Source organism: Salmo salar, chromosome 05 (assembly GCF_965601325.2).
Source record: "Salmo salar chromosome 05, fSalSal1, whole genome shotgun sequence".
Taxonomy (NCBI): domain Eukaryota; kingdom Metazoa; phylum Chordata; class Actinopteri; order Salmoniformes; family Salmonidae; genus Salmo; species Salmo salar.
In genome coordinates this window covers 92,327,501-92,350,567 of record NC_138295.1, presented here as the reverse complement: position 1 = coordinate 92,350,567, position 23,067 = coordinate 92,327,501, and the positions used below count along the sequence as shown (strand labels likewise).

At 46.2% G+C, this 23,067-nt stretch overlaps 1 protein-coding gene across 4 annotated transcripts in view; it reads right to left on the bottom strand.

The window, feature by feature from the left end:
• The window catches only part of cdkal (CDK5 regulatory subunit-associated protein 1-like 1), an 839,461-nt gene that overhangs the window by 169,041 nt on the left and 647,353 nt on the right, over positions 1-23,067 (bottom strand). For all 4 annotated transcript variants that reach the window (XM_082974903.1, XM_082974905.1, XM_082974904.1 and 1 more), the window contains 1 exon segment: positions 10,207-10,269. In XM_082974903.1, the coding sequence (XP_082831029.1) occupies positions 10,207-10,269 (63 nt within the window).

The following is a 23,067-nucleotide window of genomic DNA, read 5'->3' as shown; positions in this document are numbered from 1 at the left end:
GTCAGTCTCCTCTCTCCATCTCCCGTCAGTCTCCTCTCTCCATCTCCCGTCAGTCTCCTCTCTCCATCTCCCGTCAGTCTCCTCTCTCCATCTCCCGTCAGTCTCCTCTCTCCATCTCCCGTCAGTCTCCTCTCTCCATCTCCCGTCAGTCTCCTCTCTCTATCTCCCGTCAGTCTCCTCTCTCTATCTCCCGTCAGTCTCCTCTCTCCATCTCCCGTCAGTCTCCTCTCTCCATCTCCCGTCAGTCTCCTCTCTCCATCTCCCGTCAGTCTCCTCTCTCCATCTCCCGTCAGTCTCCTCTCTCCATCTCACGTCAGTCTCCTCTCTCTATCTCCCGTCAGTCTCCTCTCTCTATCTCCCGTCAGTCTCCTCTCTCTATCTCCCGTCAGTCTCCTCTCTCTATCTCCCGTCAGTCTCCTCTCTCTATCTCCCGTCAGTCTCCTCTCTCTATCTCCCGTCAGTCTCCTCTCTCTATCTCCCGTCAGTCTCCTCTCTCTATCTCCCGTCAGTCTCCTCTCTCTATCTCCCGTCAGTCTCCTCTCTCTATCTCCCGTCAGTCTCCTCTCTCTATCTCCCGTCAGTCTCCTCTCTCTATCTACCGTCAGTCTCCTCTCTCCATCTCCCGTCAGTCTCCTCTCTCCATCTCCCGTCAGTCTCCTCTCTCCATCTCCCGTCAGTCTCCTCTCTCCATCTCCCGTCAGTCTCCTCTCTCCATCTCCCGTCAGTCTCCTCTCTCCATCTCCCGTCAGTCTCCTCTCTCCATCTCCCGTCAGTCTCCTCTCTCCATCTCCCGTCAGTCTCCTCTCTCCATCTCCCGTCAGTCTCCTCTCTCCATCTCCCGTCAGTCTCCTCTCTCCATCTCCCGTCAATCTCCTCTCTCCATCTCCCGTCAGTCTCTATCTCCCGTCAGTCTCCTCTCTCTATCTCCCGTCAGTCTCCTCTCTCTATCTCCCGTCAGTCTCCTCTCTCTATCTCCCGTCAGTCTCCTCTCTCTATCTCCCGTCAGTCTCCTCTCTCTATCTCCCGTCAGTCTCCTATCTCTACCACCCGTCAGTCTCCTCTCTCTATCAGTCTCCTCTATCTCCCGTCAGTCTCCTCTCCCGTCAGTCTCCTCTCCGGTCAGTCTCCTCTCTCTATCTCCCGTCAGTCTCCTCAAACTCATGAGCCTCATCTCCACTTAACCCCATAACTTTTAAATTGTCTTTCAAATAAGAGTGCGTTATAAAGTAAAGGTATTATATTTAATTATAACTTGTGTGTTCTGAATCTATAAACTGGGGCCTGTTCAGAAGAGGGCAACACTAAAGAACGTTCAGGTAGAAATGTACTGTGTAGAACAGTTATGATTGTTAGGCACATAGAATAGGCCGATCATGTCATCCCTATTCATCACATTTCTATCTGAAAGTATTCAGTTTCACCACACTGAAGTCACCATTTAGGTCTTCAGTGGCCGTGAAGTGTTTCTACCACTGATGTTCATTGACAGAGAGAATCCTGTTCAGGCTTTCAGAGGCACCGTAATCACCAGGCCTCTCCAGTCAGTTAGAACATGGTAATGCTGCTGATCACCGTATGAAACAAAGCCAAATGACCTGCTGAAGGTGTCTCCATTAGCTGGATAATACCACAGAAAGCAGTGAGAGGGAAACTAGCCTACGCATCATTAAAGAGGGATTATTATTCAATGAATGCTTGTTCATTACTCTCCACGCCAGATCCAAGATGGAGGACCAGTAACCTCTACGGGTAGGCCTGTAATTGTAGTCAGGCTCCTGGTATTTCATTTTCATTTTTTTGTTCCATTTGAGTCATTTAGCAGACAGTCTTATGCAGAGGGACTTACAGCAGTGAGTACATACATTTTTGTACTTTTTCCCGTACTGGTCCCCCGCGGGACTCGAACCAGCAACCCTGGAGTTGCAAGCGCCACGCTCTAACAACTGAACCGCAAGAGATAATATTTCCCCTCGGCACCGAACACGGAGGAGACCAAGTTTATTTTTTATTTATTTCTATTTAACCTTTATTTAACTAGGCAAGTCAGTTAAGAACAAATTCTTATTTTACAATAACGGCCTACACCAGGCCAAACCCGGACGACACTGGGCCAATTGTGCGCCGCCCTATGGGACTCCCAATCACGGCCGGATGTGATACAGCCTGGATTTGAAGCTAGTGCTTCCTAATCATCATCAGGAGGTACTGGAGAGGGACTTAGTGTATAGTAATGATTGGAGGGTACAGGAGAGAGACTTAGTGTATAGTAATGATTGGAGGGTACAGGACAGGGACTTAGTGTATAGTAATGATTGGAGGGTACAGGAGAGAGACTTAGTGTATAGTAATGATTGGAGGGTACAGGAGAGAGACTTAGTGTATAGTAATGATTGGAGGGTACAGGAGAGAGACTTAGTGTATAGTAATGATTGGAGGGTACAGGAGAGAGACTTAGTGTATAGTAATGATTGGAGGGTACAGGAGAGAGACTTAGTGTATAGTAATGATTGGAGGGTACAGGAGAGGGACTTAGTGTATAGTAATGATTGGAGGGTACAGGAGAGAGACTTAGTGTATAGTAATGATTGGAGGGTACAGGAGAGGGACTTAGTGTATAGTAATGATTGGAGGGTACAGGAGAGAGACTTAGTGTATAGTAATGATTGGAGGGTACAGGAGAGGGACTTAGTGTATAGTAATGATTGGAGGGTACAGGAGAGAGACTTAGTGTATAGTAATGATTGGAGGGTACAGGAGAGGGACTTAGTGTATAGTAATGATTGGAGGGTACAGGAGAGAGACTTAGTGTATAGTAATGATTGGAGGGTACAGGAGAGAGACTTAGTGTATAGTAATGATTGGAGGGTACAGGAGAGGGACTTAGTGTATAGTAATGATTGGAGGGTACAGGACAGGGACTTAGTGTATAGTAATGATTGGAGGGTACAGGAGAGAGACTTAGTGTATAGTAATGATTGGAGGGTACAGGAGAGAGACTTAGTGTATAGTAATGATTGGAGGGTACAGGAGAGAGACTTAGTGTATAGTAATGATTGGAGGGTACAGGAGAGAGACTTAGTGTATAGTAATGATTGGAGGGTACAGGAGAGAGACTTAGTGTATAGTAATGATTGGAGGGTACAGGAGAGAGACTTAGTGTATAGTAATGATTGGAGGGTACAGGAGAGAGACTTAGTGTATAGTAATGATTGGAGGGTACAGGAGAGAGACTTAGTGTATAGTAATGATTGGAGGGTACAGGAGAGAGACTTAGTGTATAGTAATGATTGGAGGGTACAGGAGAGAGACTTAGTGTATAGTAATGATTGGAGGGTACAGGAGAGAGACTTAGTGTATAGTAATGATTGGAGGGTACAGGAGAGAGACTTAGTGTATAGTAATGATTGGAGGGTACTGGAGAGAGACTTAGTGTATAGTAATGATTGGAGGGTACAGGAGAGGGACTTAGTGTATAGTAATGATTGGAGGGTACAGGAGAGAGACTTAGTGTATAGTAATGATTGGAGGGTACAGGAGAGAGACTTAGTGTATAGTAATGATTGGAGGGTACAGGAGAGAGACTTAGTGTATAGTAATGATTGGAGGGTACAGGAGAGAGACTTAGTGTATAGTAATGATTGGAGGGTACAGGAGAGAGACTTAGTGTATAGTAATGATTGGAGGGTACAGGAGAGAGACTTAGTGTATAGTAATGATTGGAGGGTACAGGAGAGAGACTTAGTGTATAGTAATGATTGGAGGGTACAGGAGAGAGACTTAGTGTATAGTAATGATTGGAGGGTACAGGAGAGAGACTTAGTGTATAGTAATGATTGGAGGGTACAGGAGAGAGACTTAGTGTATAGTAATGATTGGAGGGTACAGGAGAGAGACTTAGTGTATAGTAATGATTGGAGGGTACAGGAGAGAGACTTAGTGTATAGTAATGATTGGAGGGTACAGGAGAGAGACTTAGTGTATAGTAATGATTGGAGGGTACAGGAGAGGGACTTAGTGTATAGTAATGATTGGAGGGTACAGGAGAGAGACTTAGTGTATAGTAATGATTGGAGGGTACAGGAGAGAGACTTAGTGTATAGTAATGATTGGAGGGTACAGGAGAGAGACTTAGTGTATAGTAATGATTGGAGGGTACAGGAGAGAGACTTAGTGTATAGTAATGATTGGAGGGTACAGGAGAGAGACTTAGTGTATAGTAATGATTGGAGGGTACAGGAGAGAGACTTAGTGTATAGTAATGATTGGAGGGTACAGGACAGGGACTTAGTGTATAGTAATGATTGGAGGGTACAGGAGAGACACTTAGTGTATAGTAATGATTGGAGGGTACAGGAGAGAGACTTAGTGTATAGTAATGATTGGAGGGTACAGGAGAGAGACTTAGTGTATAGTAATGATTGGAGGGTACAGGAGAGAGACTTAGTGTATAGTAATGATTGGAGGGTACAGGAGAGAGACTTAGTGTATAGTAATGATTGGAGGGTACAGGACAGGGACTTAGTGTATAGTAATGATTGGAGGGTACAGGAGAGAGACTTAGTGTATAGTAATGATTGGAGGGTACAGGAGAGAGACTTAGTGTATAGTAATGATTGGAGGGTACAGGAGAGAGACTTAGTGTATAGTAATGATTGGAGGGTACAGGAGAGAGACTTAGTGTATAGTAATGATTGGAGGGTACAGGAGAGGGACTTAGTGTATAGTAATGATTGGAGGGTACAGGAGAGAGACTTAGTGTATAGTAATGATTGGAGGGTACAGGAGAGAGACTTAGTGTATAGTAATGATTGGAGGGTACAGGAGAGAGACTTAGTGTATAGTAATGATTGGAGGGTACAGGAGAGAGACTTAGTGTATAGTAATGATTGGAGGGTACAGGAGAGAGACTTAGTGTATAGTAATGATTGGAGGGTACAGGAGAGAGACTTAGTGTATAGTAATGATTGGAGGGTACAGGAGAGAGACTTAGTGTATAGTAATGATTGGAGGGTACAGGAGAGAGACTTAGTGTATAGTAATGATTGGAGGGTACAGGAGAGAGACTTAGTGTATAGTAATGATTGGAGGGTACAGGAGAGAGACTTAGTGTATAGTAATGATTGGAGGGTACAGGAGAGAGACTTAGTGTATAGTAATGATTGGAGGGTACAGGAGAGAGACTTAGTGTATAGTAATGATTGGAGGGTACAGGAGAGAGACTTAGTGTATAGTAATGATTGGAGGGTACAGGAGAGAGACTTAGTGTATAGTAATGATTGGAGGGTACAGGAGAGAGACTTAGTGTATAGTAATGATTGGAGGGTACAGGAGAGAGACTTAGTGTATAGTAATGATTGGAGGGTACAGGAGAGAGACTTAGTGTATAGTAATGATTGGAGGGTACAGGAGAGGGACTTAGTGTATAGTAATGATTGGAGGGTACAGGAGAGAGACTTAGTGTATAGTAATGATTGGAGGGTACAGGAGAGAGACTTAGTGTATAGTAATGATTGGAGGGTACAGGAGAGAGACTTAGTGTATAGTAATGATTGGAGGGTACAGGAGAGAGACTTAGTGTATAGTAATGATTGGAGGGTACAGGAGAGAGACTTAGTGTATAGTAATGATTGGAGGGTACAGGACAGGGACTTAGTGTATAGTAATGATTGGAGGGTACAGGAGAGGGACTTAGTGTATAGTAATGATTGGAGGGTACAGGAGAGAGACTTAGTGTATAGTAATGATTGGAGGGTACAGGAGAGAGACTTAGTGTATAGTAATGATTGGAGGGTACAGGAGAGAGACTTAGTGTATAGTAATGATTGGAGGGTACAGGAGAGAGACTTAGTGTATAGTAATGATTGGAGGGTACAGGAGAGAGACTTAGTGTATAGTAATGATTGGAGGGTACAGGAGAGAGACTTAGTGTATAGTAATGATTGGAGGGTACAGGAGAGAGACTTAGTGTATAGTAATGATTGGAGGGTACAGGAGAGAGACTTAGTGTATAGTAATGATTGGAGGGTACAGGAGAGAGACTTAGTGTATAGTAATGATTGGAGGGTACAGGAGAGAGACTTAGTGTATAGTAATGATTGGAGGGTACAGGAGAGAGACTTAGTGTATAGTAATGATTGGAGGGTACAGGAGAGAGACTTAGTGTATAGTAATGATTGGAGGGTACAGGAGAGAGACTTAGTGTATAGTAATGATTGGAGGGTACAGGAGAGAGACTTAGTGTATAGTAATGATTGGAGGGTACAGGAGAGAGACTTAGTGTATAGTAATGATTGGAGGGTACAGGAGAGGGACTTAGTGTATAGTAATGATTGGAGGGTACAGGAGAGAGACTTAGTGTATAGTAATGATTGGAGGGTACAGGAGAGAGACTTAGTGTATAGTAATGATTGGAGGGTACAGGAGAGAGACTTAGTGTATAGTAATGATTGGAGGGTACAGGAGAGAGACTTAGTGTATAGTAATGATTGGAGGGTACAGGACAGGGACTTAGTGTATAGTAATGATTGGAGGGTACAGGAGAGAGACTTAGTGTATAGTAATGATTGGAGGGTACAGGACAGGGACTTAGTGTATAGTAATGATTGGAGGGTACAGGAGAGAGACTTAGTGTATAGTAATGATTGGAGGGTACAGGAGAGGGACTTAGTGTATAGTAATGATTGGAGGGTACAGGAGAGAGACTTAGTGTATAGTAATGATTGGAGGGTACAGGAGAGAGACTTAGTGTATAGTAATGATTGGAGGGTACAGGAGAGAGACTTAGTGTATAGTAATGATTGGAGGGTACAGGAGAGGGACTTAGTGTATAGTAATGATTGGAGGGTACAGGACAGGGACTTAGTGTATAGTAATGATTGGAGGGTACAGGAGAGAGACTTAGTGTATAGTAATGATTGGAGGGTACAGGAGAGAGACTTAGTGTATAGTAATGATTGGAGGGTACAGGAGAGAGACTTAGTGTATAGTAATGATTGGAGGGTACAGGAGAGAGACTTAGTGTATAGTAATGATTGGAGGGTACAGGAGAGAGACTTAGTGTATAGTAATGATTGGAGGGTACAGGAGAGAGACTTAGTGTATAGTAATGATTGGAGGGTACAGGAGAGAGACTTAGTGTATAGTAATGATTGGAGGGTACAGGAGAGAGACTTAGTGTATAGTAATGATTGGAGGGTACAGGAGAGAGACTTAGTGTATAGTAATGATTGGAGGGTACAGGAGAGAGACTTAGTGTATAGTAATGATTGGAGGGTACAGGAGAGAGACTTAGTGTATAGTAATGATTGGAGGGTACAGGAGAGAGACTTAGTGTATAGTAATGATTGGAGGGTACAGGACAGGGACTTAGTGTATAGTAATGATTGGAGGGTACAGGAGAGGGACCTGTCTGAAACATGAACATTTCTCAGAGGTTCAGAGGACTGTTGGTCAATGGGAGTCCTAGCCAGCAGCACAGCAGTCTCTCAGACAGCTCCTCTACAGAGGACCATCCTAAAGGTCTTCTTCGGTTTCTCCTCATCACTTACCTGACACACCAAACTGGTTGACCTTGTGTGGACATTTCAATATATAAAAAAAAATGCCTTGTCTCGATGGTTGAAGATGCATCGAGTGGTGGCATCGTCAAGCTCTAAACAAACTCCCTGAGCATCTCTGGGCGTCAGATCCACTTCAAAAAGACAAGCACCACACAGTGCAACCAGTGAGAGGACATTCCCGATCGGACAACGGCCATTTTGTTCATCACAGATCTCTCAGAGGAATACAATCATCAATGTTACACGAGTCACCACACAGAGGACGACGTATCAAAGAGTCTTCAAGAAAGACCAGGTTGACATCCAGACCTGGGTTCAAATAATATTTGAAATATTTTTTATAATTTGACCCTTTGCTCTAGTATCCTGGATTGCCAAATGGGGACTATTATATTGGTCCATTAAGCCAGACAGCTCAAACAAGCACAGTGGGATGAAATTATTTAAAATAGTATTGACAAGATATCAGAGACAAGAGCAAACCTGCAATATCAACAGTAAACCCCAGTAAACCCCATAATAAACCCCAGGAAGAGAAGCTGCTGCCTTGACAGGAACTAATGGGGATCCATAATAAACCCCAGGAAGAGAAGCTGCTGCCTTGGCAGGAACTAATGGGGATCCATAATAAACCCCAGGAAGAGTAGCTGCTGCCTTGGCAGGAACTAATGGGGATCCATAATAAACCCCAGGAAGAGAAGCTGCTGCCTTGGCAGGAACTAATGGGGATCCATAATAAACCCCAGGAAGAGTAGCTGCTGTCTTGGCAGGAACTAATGGGGATCCATAATAAACCCCAGGAAGAGTAGCTGCTGCCTTGGCAGGAACTAATGGGGATCCATAATAAACCCCAGGAAGAGTAGCTGCTGTCTTGACAGGAACTAATGGGGATCCATAATAAACCCCAGGAAGAGTAGCTGCTGTCTTGGCAGGAACTAATGGGGATCCATAATAAACCCCAGGAAGATAATGGGGATCCATAATAAACCCCAGGAAGAGTAGCTGCTGCCTTGGCAGGAACTAATGGGGATCCATAATAAACCCCAGGAAGAGTAGCTGCTGTCTTGGCAGGAAGTAATGGGGATCCATAATAAACCCCAGGAAGAGTAGCTGCTGTCTTGGCAGGAACTAATGGGGATCCATAATAAACCCCAGGAAGAGTAGCTGCTGTCTTGGCAGGAACTAATGGGGATCCATAATAAATACAAATACAAATATTCCCACGTTCAAGGAGCTTTTCCGTTCTGATAGTTTTTTTGTTGTGGCCTAAAAACCTTTAGGTCTACCTATAGAACAATGTAAAAACACCTCTGCATCTCTGCTCAGCCTGGTAAGAGAGGCGTAAAGGATGATTAGCATCCCCAGAGGCTCTGGAAGTGTGGAGAAAATATTCTGTTGGCCGGCTCTCCAGGAACCATCACATGAGCCGGAAGACAGACTGGCCAAACTCCTGTTTCTAGGAATTCATTCTAAAACTGAACTCAAAAAGGCACTAATAAGTCATTTTTTGTTTCATTTGTATTTAATTCTAAGTCCCAGCCTATATGTGCAATGTATAGACAATAATGATTTAATACAACTAAATGTTGTTTAAATGCTGAGCTCTTTATGTCCCTACCAGCCTATTGCGTCACACTCTCAAATGCTTCACAATGTATTTTCTTTGTAGGCTCCATGAGCGGGACTCCGCTCACATCCTCTGTATGGGACCAAATGATTCACTCTGCACACCATATACTGGAAACTAGGACACCATGGGAATGGACACCATGGGGATGGACACCATGGGGATAGACACCACGGGAATGGACACCATGGGGATGGACACCATGGGGGACCCTGGGGAGACACCACGGGGATAGACACCATGGGGATGGACACCATGGGGATGGACACCATGGGGATGGACACCATGGGGATAGACACCATGGGGATAGACACCATGCGGATGGACACCATGGGGATGGACACCATAGGGATGGACACCATGGGGATGGACACCATGGGGATGGACACCACGGGAATGGACACCATGGGGATGGACACCATGGGGATAGACACCATGGGGATAGACACCATGGGGATGGACACCATGGGGATGGACACCATAGGGATGGACACCATGGGGATGGACACCATATAAATGGACACCATGGGGATGGACACCATGGGGATGGACACCATATAAATGGACACCATGGGAATGGACACCATGGGGATGGACACCATGGGGATGGACACCATGGGGATGGACACCATGGGAATGGACACCATGGGGATGGACACCATGGGGATAGACACCACGGGAATGGACACCATGGGGATGGACACCATGGGGATAGACACCATGGGGATGGACACCATAGAAATGGACACCATGGGAATGGACACCATGGGGATGGACACCATATAAATGGACACCATGGGAATGGACACCATGGGAATGGACACCATAGGGATAGACACCATGGGGATGGACACCATAGGGATGGACACCATCGGGATGGACACCATCAAACAACCAGAACATTCCCCTCTCAGGCTTTGAGGAAGGAGAAAGGCGAGAGTTGGCATATACCATGAACATATGAAAAACTCACGCCTGCGCAATCACTCAAAAAGGTGAATAAAATGAATGATGTCTTACCTTGTGGTGGTAGGGGTTATAGGAGTGGAACAGGGCCGACAGCTCTTTGGTTCGTTGTTTTTTCTGTGGAGAGAAGTAAAGATAAAGGACATTTATATTTAAAAAAGTACAATGTTATTTTCAGACAGAAAGAGAAGTCACAGTAGTAGACCTAAATGGATTAGAAATATGACATATTATTAGCCCACAAGATTAAGAGACAAATCTACCCCGTTTACTCCCATAATAACGGCATAATAACGCCATATGTCCTTGAATCAAAAAAGTACAACGTCAAATTTAAAAAGACAGACTGTGCAGCTGGCTTTTGGAATACAGTTGATTAATGCAAACAGCTATTCTAATAGATACAAAATAAAACATTGGGCTATTATTTGCCTACAAGATAAGTCTCAATCTACCATTTTCATTGTCGCCCCAAAGCCTCGCATAAATCCTGATACATCCTTAATTTGTAATGAAATGCAGACGCAGAGATATGAGTTAAAACAGGATTTAATGGCATCAGCATGACTTCTAGAGAAGAGAAGAGAGTAAAGTAGTCGAGGTTTGGTAATGAGGGGGACTGATTAGTCCTTCTGTTTCTCAACCCAGGGAGACAGCAACAGCATTATGGGACAACTTCCCTGTCCTCAGGCAACATCATCTGCTGCATATATAATGCCTTAACATGGACCTTTACCATGAGAGATGGAGAGAGATTAGAATCTGGCTGAAAATGTTCCAATCAGTTATAGAACCAATTGCTCTATATGGCAGTGAAGTATGGGGTCCGTGCTCTAATAATGAATTTACCGAATGGGACAAACATCCAATTGAAATACTGCATGCAGAGTTTCGCAAGACTGTATTGGAAGTGCAAAGAAAAACTCAAAATCGATGAGAGCAAATTCCAATACCGCCCTCCTCATTCAGAATTGAAAAAAGAGCCATCAAATTATCCAACCATCTAAAAACAAGCGATTCCAAAACATTCCATCACAGCTCTACAACGTCAAGAGATGAAACCAGAGAAGAGTCCCCTCAGCCAGCTGGTTCTGAGGCTCAGTTCACTAACCCAAACCAACCCCATAGAGCCTCAGGACAGCACTCAGCCAGCTGGTTCTGAGGCTCAGTTCACTAACCCAAACCAACCCCATAGAGCCTCAGGACGGCACTCAGCCAGCTGGTTCTGAGGCTCAGTTCACTAACCCAAACCAACCCCATAGAGCCTCAGGACGACACTCAGCCAGCTGGTTCTGAGGCTCAGTTCACTGACCCAAACCAACCCCATAGAGCCTCAGGACGACACTCAGCCAGCTGGTTCTGAGGCTCAGTTCACTAACCCAAACCAACCCCATAGAGCCTCAGGACAGCACTCAGCCAGCTGGTTCTGAGGCTCAGTTCACTGACCCAAACCAACCCCATAGAGCCTCAGGACGACACTCAGCCAGCTGGTTCTGAGGCTCAGTTCACTGACCCAAACCAACCCCATAGAGTCTCAGGACGGCACTCAGCCAGCTGGTTCTGAGGCTCAGTTCACTAACCCAAACCAACCCCATAGAGCCTCAGGACGAGCACTCAGCCAGCTGGTTCTGAGGCTCAGTTCACTGACCCAAACCAACCCCATAGAGTCTCAGGACGGCACTCAGCCAGCTGGTTCTGAGGCTCAGTTCACTAACCCAAACCAACCCCATAGAGCCTCAGGACAGCACTCAGCCAGCTGGTTCTGAGGCTCAGTTCACTGACCCAAACCAACCCCATAGAGCCTCAGGACGGCACTCAGAACATCTGGCCCAACCAAATCATCACAAAACAAAAACATATATATATATCACCTTTTGGAAAGACACAACATAAAATCAAAGTAAACTTCAATGCTATTTGTCTCTAAACAGACAGTCCATGGTGGCAGACTATCTGACCACTGTGACTGATAGAAAACTGAGGAAAACACTGACTAGGTACAGACTCAGTGAGCTCAGTCTGGCTATAGAGACCGGTCGTCACAGACAAACCTGGCTGACCAGAGAGGACAGTCTGGCTATAGAGACCGGTCGTCACAGACAAACCTGGCTGCCCAGAGAGGACAGTCTGGCTATAGAGACTGGTCGTCACAGACAAACCTGGCTGCCCAGAGAGGACAGTCTGGCTATAGAGACCGGTCGTCACAGACAAACCTGGCTGTCCAGAGAGGACAGTCTGGCTATAGAGACCGGTCGTCACAGACAAACCTGGCTGTCCAGAGAGGACAGTCTGGCTATAGAGACCGGTCGTCACAGACAAACCTGGCTGTCCAGAGAGGACAGTCTGGCTGCCCAGAGAGGACAGTCTGGCTATAGAGACCGGTCATCACAGACAAACCTGGCTGTCCAGAGAGGACAGTCTGGCTATAGAGACTGATCGTCACAGACAAACCTGGCTGACCAGAGAGGACAGTCTGGCTATAGAGACCGGTCGTCACAGACAAACCTGGCTGCCCAGAGAGGACAGTCTGGCTATAGAGACTGGTCGTCACAGACAAACCTGGCTGCCCAGAGAGGACAGTCTGGCTATAGAGACTGGTCGTCACAGACAAACCTGGCTGTCCAGAGAGGACAGTCTGGCTATAGAGACCGGTCGTCACAGATAAACCTGGCTGACCAGAGAGGACAGTCTGGCTATAGAGACCGGTCGTCACAGACAAACCTGGCTGCCCAGAGAGGACAGTCTGGCTACAGAGACCGGTCGTCACAGACAAACCTGGCTGTCCAGAGAGGACAGTCTGGCTATAGAGACCGGTCATCACAGACAAACCAGAGAGGACAGTCTGGCTATAGAGACCGGTCGTCACAGACAAACCTGGCTGTCCAGAGAGGACAGTCTGGCTATAGAGACCGGTCATCACAGACAAACCAGAGAGGACAGTCTGGCTATAGAGACTGGTCGTCACAGACAAACCTGGCTGCCCAGAGAGGACAGTCTGGCTATAGAGACTGGTCGTCACAGACAAACCTGGCTGTCCAGAGAGGACAGTCTGGCTGCCCAGAGAGGACAGTCTAGCTATAGAGACTGGTCGTCACAGACAAACCTGACTGTCCAGAGAGGACAGTCTGGCTATAGAGACTGGTCGTCACAGACAAACCTGACTGTCCAGAGAGGACAGTCTGGCTATAGAGACTGGTCGTCACAGACAAACCTGGCTGCCCAGAGAGGACAGTCTGGCTATAGAGACTGGTCGTCACAGACAAACCTGGCTGACCAGAGAGGACAGTCTGGCTGCCCAGAGAGGACAGTCTGGCTATAGAGACCGGTCGTCACAGACAAACCTGGCTGTCCAGAGAGGACAGTCTGGCTATAGAGACCGGTCGTCACAGACAAACCTGGCTGTCCAGAGAGGACAGTCTGGCTATAGAGACCGGTCGTCACAGACAAACCTGGCTGCCCAGAGAGGACAGTCTGGCTATAGAGACCGGTCGTCACAGACAAACCTGGCTGCCCAGAGAGGACAGTCTGGCTATAGAGACCGGTCGTCACAGACAAACCTGGCTGTCCAGAGAGGACAGTCTGGCTATAGAGACCGGTCGTCACAGACAAACCTGGCTGTCCAGAGAGGACAGTCTGGCTATAGAGACCGGTCGTCACAGACAAACCTGGCTGCCCAGAGAGGACAGTCTGGCTATAGAGACCGGTCGTCACAGACAAACCTGGCTGCCCAGAGAGGACAGTCTGGCTATAGAGACCGGTCGTCACAGACAAACCTGGCTGTCCAGAGAGGACAGTCTGGCTATAGAGACCGGTCGTCACAGACAGACCTGAGAGGACAGTCTGTGCTCACTCTGCTCCAGGGGAGAGGTAGAGACAGAGCTGTATTTCCTGTTACACTGTGACAAATACTCAGACCTAAGAGAATATTTCTTTCACAAAATTATCATTCAGTACAAAGAATTTGAAACTACAAAAGATGAAGAAAAAGCCAAAATGTATCAAATGTGCATCCTCCTGCCACAACCTGAGGGAAAGCCAGTGAAAAGTGCAATTCAATGTAAAGAATATTTCCCATTTAGTTTTAGTTTTGTCTTTCATACCAGGTCATGTGTCTTCTCAGTCATGTTGACACTGGTCTACTACCATCGCTTTAATGTATTGTTACTCTCATTAATATTGTTGTTGTTGTTAATGGTAATCACATGTCCACTACTACTATTATTATTGCTGTTGGTCCCACCATTTATTTATACATGTATACTTTGACAATGTAAGTCATTTTACATGCCATGTAATAAAGTCTATTGAACTGAATTAAGAGAGAGATGGAGAGAGAGAGAGAGATGGAGAGAGAGAGAGAGATGGAGAGAGAGAGATGGAGAGAGAGAGATGGAGAGAGAGAGAGAGATGGCGAGAGAGAGAGAGTGGCGAGAGAGAGAGAGATGGAGAGAGAGAGATGGAGAGAGAGAGAGAGATGGAGAGAGAGAGAGATGGCGAGAGAGAGAGATGGAGAGAGAGAGAGAGAGATGGAGAGAGAGAGATGGAGAGAGAGAGAGAGATGGAGAGAGAGAGAGATGGCGAGAGAGAGAGATGGAGAGAGAGAGAGATGGTGAGAGAGAGAGAGATGGAGAGAGAGATAGATGGCGAGAGAGAGAGATGGAGAGAGAGAGAGATGGCGAGAGAGAGAGAGATGGAGAGAGAGAGAGCGATGGAGAGAGAGTGAGCGATGGAGAGAGAGAGAGAGAGAGAGAGATGGCGAGATAGTTTCAGACCAAGATAACAATGAAAACATCTTAATTCACAGAAAAACTCCTCAAACGTCTACTTGTAAAACCAGAAGAAATCCAATAGGGCCACATCTACAGTAGGTCTCAGACAGACAGATGGTTCTGACCCTACCCGAGGTTACTATTCCTCAACACCACCAATGAGATCCCTGCAGTATTCACTCCATAACCCACACACACACACACACACACACACACACACACACACACACACACACACACACACACACACACAGACACAGACACAGACACAGACACAGACACAGACACAGACACACACAGACACAGACACACACAGCACACACACACACACACAACACACACACACACACAGACACAGGCACACACACACAGACACACACAGACACAGGCACACACACAGCACACACACACACACACACACACACACACACACACACACAGACACAGGCACACACACACAGACACAGACATAATTGTGTAGATCCTATTCCAATGGTGAAGTATGCCTTCTGGCCTTTCTGATTTGGGAGAGAGGGAGACGAGAGTCAGAGGAGGAGGAGGAGGAGAGGAGAGAGGTTGGAGGAAGGTTGCCAGGCTCGGGTAGAGGAAGATAACCAGCTACCTTAAGAGAATCTCTTTACTTTCCACCCTGAAATCACATCTTCATTCTGGGTTGAATAGGAGCAGGAATTTGATCAAACACCATGAACCCAAAGCTGACCTTGGGAGACAGAGTTGCATCCCAAATGGCATCCCATTTCCCTATATAGTGCACTACCCCTTATGGACCCTGGTCTAAAGTCACGCACTAGAAAGGGAATAGGGTGCCATTTTGGACACAGATCACTATTTCAGCCTATTAGGAGCTGAGGCCTGGGCTGAGATTGCTGCCGCTCCTGTTACAGCCCAAAGCAGTCAGTCGCTCTCCTCTCCCGGAACCTTCCGGAGTCAGGGACGGCAGAAAATAATCTTGATAAGCCAAATAATAAACCACTTATCTTTATTTTAAACTAGGGGGGAGGACATGGAGGGACGTAGGAGAGGACATGGAGGGACGTAGGGGAGGACATGGAGGGACGTAGGGGAGGACATGGAGGGACGTAGGGGAGGACATGGAGGGACGTAGGAGAGGACATGGAGGGACGTAGGGGAGGACATGGAGGGACGTAGGGGAGGACATGGAGGGACGTAGGGGAGGACATGGAGGGACGTACGGGAGGACATGGAGGGACGGAGGGGAGGACATGGAGGGGGAAACGTGGAGGGACACTGGAGGTCCAACAGGGTTTGGATTGGCCACTAATAAGGCCTGGACCCGAGGCAGTGAGGTGTTCATCAGAAAGAAACACGGATGTGAATCTCTCAGCTCAAATGCCTTCAGTAGTTCTACATGAACAGACTAACGGACAGACAGCTGTTCATTGGGAGACATGCTGTCTGTCCATCAAAGAGACTTGGAGAGGGAATAGGGTCCCCATAGGGCTCTGGTCAACAGTAGTGCACTACATAGGGATTAGGGCCCCCATAGGGCTCTGGTCAACAGTAGTGCACTACATAGGGAATAGGGTCCCCATAGGGCTCTGGTCAACAGTAGTGCACTACATAGGGATTAGGGTCCCATTTGGGACACAGTCAGAGACGTTCATCCATCTGCTTGAACCAGTCAGATCTCAGACTTTAACAAATACGACACACATTTCTACTGCCTTGATAGCGAAGGACAGCAACATATCAACACACTACATCTAAATCAATCAAACATATTGACGTCCCACAAAAAGCTGCTGTGCAATGAGTCACCAGAACATGTCAAAACAACGTCCTCACCACCTTCAAATTAGGTCACTGATGTCTTACTGAGAAGACAACTGAACTGAGGAACGCTGGGCATTTAGCTCCTAATAACATGCAAATCAATGCAAATCAACGCAGCCAAAACAGGTTGACGTCCCAATTGGCCTGCGTCTGTCTGCTCAGACTAGAGAGGAGAACGGCATCGACGTAACGTTCATTTAGAAACGTGTTGTGTGTTAACGTGTTGTGTGTTAACGTGTTGTGTGTGTTAACGTGTTGTGTGTGTTAACGTGTTGTGTGTGTGTTAACGTGTTGTGTGGTAACGTGTTGTGTGTGTTAACGTGTTGTGTGTGTGTTAACGTGTTGTGTGTGTTAACGTGTTGTGTGTGTGTTAACGTGTTGTGTGTGTGTTAACGTGTTGTGTGTTAACGTGTTGTGTGTGTTAACGTGTTGTGTGTTAACGTGTTGTGTGTTAACGTGTTGTGTGTTAACGTGTTGTGTGGTAATGTGTTGTGTGTTAACGTGTTGTGTGTTAACGTGTTGTGTGTTAACGTGTTGTGTGTTAATATGTTGTGTGTGTGTTAACGTGTTGGGTGTGTGTTAACGTGTTGTGTGTTAACGTGTTGTGTGTTAACGTGTTGTGTGTTAACGTGTTGTGTGTGTTAACGTGTTGTGTGTTAACGTGTTGTGTGTGTTAACGTGTTGTGTGTGTTAACGTGTTGTGTGTGTTAACGTGTTGTGTGTTAACGTGTTGTGTGTGTTAACGTGTTGAGTGTTAACGTGTTGAGTGTTAACGTGTTGTGTGTGTTAACGTGTTGTGTGTTAACGTGTTGTGTGTTAACGTGTTGTGTGTTAACGTGTTGTGTGTGTGTTAACGTGTTGTGTGTTAACGTGTTGTGTGTTAACGTGTTGTGTGTGTTAACGTGTTGTGTGTGTGTTAACGTGTTGTGTGTTGTTAACGTGTTGTGTGTTAACGTGTTGTGTGTGTTAACGTGTTGTGTGTTAACGTGTTGTGTGTTAACGTGTTGTGTGTGTTAACGTGTTGTGTGTGTTAACGTGTTGTGTGTTAACGTGTTGTGTGTGTTAACGTGTTGTGTGTGTTAACGTGTTGTGTGTGTTGTGTGTTAACGTGTTGTGTGTGTTAACGTGTTGTGTGTTAACGTGTTGAGTGTTAACGTGTTGTGTGTGTTAACGTGTTGTGTGTTAACGTGTTGTGTGTTAACGTGTTGTGTGTGTGTTAACGTGTTGTGTGTTAACGTGTTGTGTGTTAACGTGTTGTGTGTTGTTAACGTGTTGTGTGTTAACGTGTTGAGTGTTAACGTGTTGTGTGTGTTAACGTGTTGTGTGTTAACGTGTTGTGTGTTAACGTGTTGAGTGTTAACGTGTTGTGTGTGTTAACGTGTTGTGTGTTAACGTGTTGTGTGTTAACGTGTTGTGTGTTAACGTGTTGAGTGTTAACGTGTTGTGTGTGTTAACGTGTTGTGTGTTAATGTGTTGTGTGAGTGTTAACGTGTTGTGTGTTGTGTGTGTTAACGTGTTGTGTGTTAACGTGTTGTGTGTTAACGTGTTGTGTGTTAACATGTTGTGTGTGTGTTAACGTGTTGTGTGTGTTAACATGTTGAGTGTTAACGTGTTGTGTGTGTTCACGTGTTGTGTGTTAACGTGTTGTGTGTTAACGTGTTGTGTGTGTTAACGTGTTGTGTGTTAACAGCTCTGACAGCCTGACTCGGCCCTGGACAGCCTGACTCGACCCCTGGAGCTCTGCCTGACTCGGCCCTGGAGCTCTGACAGCCTGACTCGGCCCTGGAGCTCTGACAGCCTGACTCGGCCCTGGAGCTCTGACAGCCTGACTCGGCCCTGGAGCTCTGACAGCCTGACTCGGCCCTGGAGCTCTGACAGCCTGACTCGGCCCTGGAGCTCTGACAGCCTGACTCGGCCCTGGAGCTCTGACAGCCTGACTCGGCCCTGGAGCTCTGAGCACCTTGGTTCTATAAGACAGCAGTTGAAGGGGAATGTGTATATTGAAAGGCCTGCGTATAACAATTTGACATGGTTTTATGAGTTGAATGTAAGTTCTTTTCCAGGTACATACTGTGAAATGTGGGCTATGGCGTTTCCTGAGGTAACAATGAGGTAGGAATGTGGAAGGATCTCCAATCAGTTCTGAGAGGTATGGACAGAGGAATGCTGTACTTCAAGACTTAGCCTTGTCCTTAGAAACATCCACATTCTGTGCTACCACTGCCGTCAGCCACAGCTTGCTCTTTGTGTTCATGGGGGAAAGTAAAGTTAGATTCTATTCTGTGTACGCTGAATGCTTTGCTTATAAGTTACCTGGCTTTGTGTTGATGGGGGAAATGAAGTATACAATATTTTTTTGTGTTTATTCTATTCTGTGGGCCACATGTTCATAAGTAACTTCACTATGAGCACATTCAACAATATCTGTGAAGAATATAGGTGGATAAATAGCCAGTACTTAACCACTTCACTGAGTCTACAGGAACAACAAGAACATGGCTTCATAGCAGCTGTATTATGTTCATGGTTCATCAGTTTAAGTTGATTTACCAATACATCGTTTCAACCCATCGAACATACAGTTTTTAATTCAACAGATCTGGATGGTCCTGTAGACTGGCTCTCTCTTCTTTATTCAACAGACCTGGATGGTCCTGTAGACTGGCTCTCTCTTCTTTAGTCTGTTCTGTTTATTCAACAGACCTGGATGGTCTGTAGACTGGCTCTCTCTTCTTTAGTCTGTTCTGTTTATTCAACAGACCTGGATGGTCCTGTAGACTGGCTCTCTCTTCTTTAGTCTGTTCTGTTTATTCAACAGACCTGGATGGTCTGTAGACTGGCTCTCTCTTCTTTAGTCTGTTCTGTTTATTCAACAGACCTGGATGGTCCTGTAGACTGGCTCTCTCTTCTTTAGTCTGTTCTGTTTATTCAACAGACCTGGATGGTCTGTAGACTGGCTCTCTCTTCTTTAGTCTGTTCTGTTTATTCAACAGACCTGGATGGTCCTGTAGACTGGCTCTCTCTTCTTTAGTCTGTTCTGTTTATTCAACAGACCTGGATGGTCCTGTAGACTGGCTCTCTCTTCTTTAGTCTGTTCTGTTTATTCAACAGACCTGGATGGTCCTGTAGACTGGCTCTCTCTTCTTTAGTCTGTTCTGTTTATTCAACAGACCTGGATGGTCTGTAGACTGGCTCTCTCTTCTTTAGTCTGTTCTGTTTATTCAACAGACCTGGATGGTCTGTAGACTGGCTCTCTGTTCTTTAGTCTGTTCTGTTTATTCAACAGACCTGGATGGTCCTGTAGACTGGCTCTCTCTTCTTTAGTCTGTTCTGTTTATTCAACAGACCTGGATGGTCTGTAGACTGGCTCTCTCTTCTTTAGTCTGTTCTGTTTATTCAACAGACCTGGATGGTCTGTAGACTGGCTCTCTCTTCTTTAGTCTGTTCTGTTTATTCAACAGACCTGGATGGTCTGTAGACTGGCTCTCTGTTCTTTAGTCTGTTCTGTTTATTCAACAGACCTGGATGGTCCTGTAGACTGGCTCTCTCTTCTTTAGTCTGTTCTGTTTATTCAACAGACCTGGATGGTCCTGTAGACTGGCTGTCTCTTCTTTAGTCTGTTCTGTTTATTCAACAGACCTGGATGGTCTGTAGACTGGCTCTCTCTTCTTTAGTCTGTTCTGTTTATTCAACAGACCTGGATGGTCCTGTAGACTGGCTGTCTCTTCTTTAGTCTGTTCTGTTTATTCAACAGACCTGGATGGTCTGTAGACTGGCTCTCTCTTCTTTAGTCTGTTCTGTTTATTCAACAGACCTGGATGGTCTGTAGACTGGCTCTCTCTTCTTTAGTCTGTTCTGTTTATTCAACAGACCTGGATGGTCTGTAGACTGGCTCTCTCTTCTTTAGTCTGTTCTGTTTATTCAACAGACCTGGATGGTCTGTAGACTGGCTCTCTCTTCTTTAGTCTGTTCTGTTTATTCAACAGACCTGGATGGTCCTGTAGACTGGCTCTCTCTTCTTTAGTCTGTTCTGTTTATTCAACAGACCTGGATGGTCTGTAGACTGGCTCTCTCTTCTTTAGTCTGTTCTGTTTATTCAACAGACCTGGATGGTCTGTAGACTGGCTCTCTCTTCTTTAGTCTGTTCTGTTTATTCAACAGACCTGGATGGTCCTGTAGACTGGCTCTCTCTTCTTTAGTCTGTTCTGTTTATTCAACAGACCTGGATGGTCCTGTAGACTGGCTGTCTCTTCTTTAGTCTGTTCTGTTTATTCAACAGACCTGGATGGTCTGTAGACTGGCTCTCTCTTCTTTAGTCTGTTCTGTTTATTCAACAAACAATAAGGATAAAAAAAACTAAATGTTCTGACATTTCGTTTATCTCTGTAGCTCAGTTGGTAGAGCACGGTGCTTGAAACGACAGGATAGTGGGTTCGATTCCTGGGACCACCTGTATGTAAAATGTATCCAGGTATGACTAAGTCGCTTTGGATAAAAGCGTCTGCTAAACGTAAAATTCACCTCTCACCTTTTTAACCCCGCTGGCGCTGGACATCACGCATAAGAGGTTAAAACGTTTTGAAGTTCCCCGTTAGGACCTACAGGTCAGCCGGTGCTAAGGGGTCTTCCCCATTCAATCCCGTTAACGTGGGTGTAGGGACACTAGAGAACCGACACCCTATTCCTTAAATAGTGCACTACTTTTGACAAGAGCCCTATGCACTTCATAGGGAAATAGGGAACTATTTGGGACCCTTAGCCCCGGTGTCAAATACTTCTCCCTACCTCACCCAGAGAGACAGATGGAAGGGTTAGGATATGTCTCTATGTGCTGGTGATGATAATAGACCTACCCAGGCAGGCCAAGACAGAGACCTACCCAGGCAGGCCAAGACAGAGACCTACCCAGGCAGGCCAAGACAGAGACCTACCCAAGCAGACCAAGACAGAGACCTACCCAAGCAGGCCAAGACAGAATACAGAGACCTACCCTAGCAGACCAAGACAGAATACAGAGACCTACCCTAACAGACCAAGTCAGAATACAGAGACCTACCCTAACAGACCAAGACAGAGACCTACCCAAGCAGGCCAAGACAGAGACCTACCCAGGCAGACCAAGACAGAATACAGAGACCTACCCTAGCAGACCAAGTCAGAGACCTACCCAGGCAGGCCAAGACAGAGACCTACCCAAGCAGACCAAGTCAGAGACCTACCCAGGCAGACCAAGTCAGAGACCTACCCAAGCAGACCAAGACAGAGACCTACCCAGGCAGGCCAAGACAGAGACCTACCCAGGCAGACCAAGACAGAGACCTACCCAGGCAGACCAAGACAGAGACCTACCCAAGCAGACCAAGACAGAGACCTACCCAGGCAGACCAAGACAGAGACCTACCCAGGCAGACCAAGACAAAGACCTACCCAGGCAGACCAAGACAGAGACCTACCCAGGCAGGCCAAGACAGAGACCTACCCAAGCAGACCAAGACAGAGACCTACCCAAGCAGACCAAGACAGAGACCTACCCAAGCAGACCAAGACAGAATACAGAGACCTACCCAAGCAGACCAAGACAGAATACAGAGACCTACCCAAACAGACCAAGACAGAATACAGAGACCTACCCAAACAGACCAAGACAGAATACAGAGACCTACCCTAGCAGACCAAGACAGAATACAGAGACCTACCCTAGCAGACCAAGACAGAGACCTACCCTAACGGACCAAGACAGAATACAGAGACCTACCCAAACAGACCAAGACAGAATACAGAGACCTACCCTAACAGACCAAGACAGAATACAGAGACCTACCCTAGCAGACCAAGACAGAATACAGAGACCTACCCTAACAGACCAAGACAGAATACAGAGACCTACCCTAACAGACCAAGACAGAATACAGAGACCTACCCAAACAGACCAAGACAGAATACAGAGACCTACCCTAACAGACCAAGACAGAATACAGAGAAAACAAGCGTTAGAGACAAACAGACGTTCAGACCCGTGATTCAGGGACCTCTGGTAAGGGCTGCAGGTATTAGATGACAGGGGAAATGTCCTGGGGGGGGATGACAGGGGTTTTCCAACCTCTCCTCTGGGATCCCCAGCTGTTTCACCATGTTGTTGTAGCCCTGAACTAGCTGACCTGATTGACCAATCAGGGGCTTGATGATTAGTAACCCTGAACTAGCTGACCTGATTGACCAATCAGGGGCTTGATGATTAGTAACCCTGAACTAGCTGACCTGATTGACCAATCAGGGGCTTGATGAATTGTAACCCTGAACTAGCTGACCTGATTGACCAATCAGGGGCTTG